Source organism: Austrofundulus limnaeus, unplaced genomic scaffold, assembly GCF_001266775.1.
Source record: "Austrofundulus limnaeus strain Quisiro unplaced genomic scaffold, Austrofundulus_limnaeus-1.0 Scaffold766, whole genome shotgun sequence".
NCBI lineage: Eukaryota > Metazoa > Chordata > Actinopteri > Cyprinodontiformes > Rivulidae > Austrofundulus > Austrofundulus limnaeus.
This window is the reverse complement of record NW_013953168.1, coordinates 88,846-90,536: the sequence shown is the minus strand read 5'-3', so window position 1 is coordinate 90,536 and position 1,691 is coordinate 88,846. Positions and strand designations below refer to the sequence as shown.

At 38.4% G+C, this 1,691-nt stretch overlaps 1 protein-coding gene across 1 annotated transcript in view; it reads left to right on the top strand.

The window, feature by feature from the left end:
- Positions 1-1,035: 1,035 nt before the first annotated feature.
- The window catches only part of LOC106532427 (exostosin-1), a gene marked incomplete at its 5' end in the record, with an annotated part of 46,790 nt that continues 46,134 nt past the window's right edge, over positions 1,036-1,691 (top strand). The window contains 1 exon segment of the mRNA XM_014028472.1: positions 1,036-1,155. Coding sequence (XP_013883926.1) covers positions 1,036-1,155 — 120 coding nt within the window.

Sequence of the window (1,691 nt, the reverse complement as noted above, 5' to 3'; positions counted from 1 at the left end):
AGTAATATATTTACTGAGAAAAATGATGACGTGTTCAATACTTATTTTACCTGCTGTAGTTGTTTAAAAACCACAGGTTTTTCTTGTTAGGATTTAGAGGTTTTTTTTTTTTTGGGAACCTTCTGGCCCACACTCCATTGCAGATGGTGGCGGTAATGCACCTAAACGTTGTTTGCCAACTACTATTAAACAACAAAGGAAGAAGAAGAAGTGCCCCAGACCTCGTCACCTTGCCCATTTTTTWAAATAAGAATTGTTGTCGAAGCTTTTTACTGGGATCCCATCATCTTGTTGTTTTACTGAAATGAGTGCAGTATTGTCATGTGACCATTAGATAGTGTTGGTTCTATAATGAGGCCAACAGGTCAAATTTGGAAAAAAAAGTATCATGGTGCAGGGTGCCAAAAACCCAATGTCCTCATATGAGGACACAATGTAAAGAAGTCATTTCTCTTCATATTTTCATCAACAAGTTTTTCCAAAATGTGTCAAATTATTTACAGTGTATTTACAACATTATTTACACCGTGTATTTACAAGTGTACTTAAAAWGAATAAAAATGAAAAGCACGACTTATTGGTTTGGTGAGCAAACAGCCACACAAGAACTCYACGTCGAACAAAACTCTGGTTCTCCAAACACCCGCAGAGAGGTTTGAATCTCATTATTCTGAATTACATCAGCCAGAGCTTCAATAACTGGTTGTTTAATATGCAGACTGTCTGTTTTCCTCCCGTGGAGAGGAGACATGTGACAAACACACACCTGGGTGTTCAACGAACAAACAAAGCCCACCTGCTGAGAATCAGACAGACTATTAGAGTTAATCGAAGGCTGGAGATCTAAGCTGATTTGATTGGTGCTTCTGAGAGCTGTCACAGCTCAAGCTGCTGGAATCAGACAGAAAAAACAAAACTAGTCCTTAATAATGTTAAAGATATGAAGTCAAGACCACAAATAAAGCATTAACCGGTGTTTTTATAAAAATCATTTAATCATCATTTGAACACTTTGTATTTTTCCTCTCCTTCCAGGTTCCCTCCATTACTCGTTCTGTGGGCCGTGACAGGATCCTGGCTCTCCGCCAGCACACCCAGTTCCTTTGGGAAGCCTACTTCTCCTCCGTCACCAAAATAGTCCTGACCACTCTGGAGGTACGGCTGCAGAAAACTGAAGTTTGTGAGACTCAGGTTGTCAGACGGGCTTCATCTGATCAACCAAACTGATCCGTCTGGTTGTGTAATGAACATGGCTGCTGGCCGTGCATCACCTTTCAGACAACTCCAGAGTCGTTCTCTACTTGTCAGTTACAGTATTTTATTTCCTCCTGAAGGTCGGCCGAAGGTGAATCTTACATTTCATTTTTATACTTTAGCTCCAACAAGCTGCTCAGATCAGAACAGGAACCACAGTTCAGATCCCATAAATAACTCAGGAATATTTCACGTTTTCTGCAAATCTGACCTACACCTGCGTACTAATACACATTTATTAATTTCATACAAGAATGTAAATTTAATGTTGAGGCTGTAGCATTTTTTTTCAAAGCCTATAAAACAAACTAAAACAAATGCTTGTTACACTGAAAAAATAACTTGTAAGATGTACTTGAAAAAATCCTCTAACAAATTTGCACTAACATTTGTTGAGTAAATTTAAATGCTACAAATTCATGTAATATTTACTCATC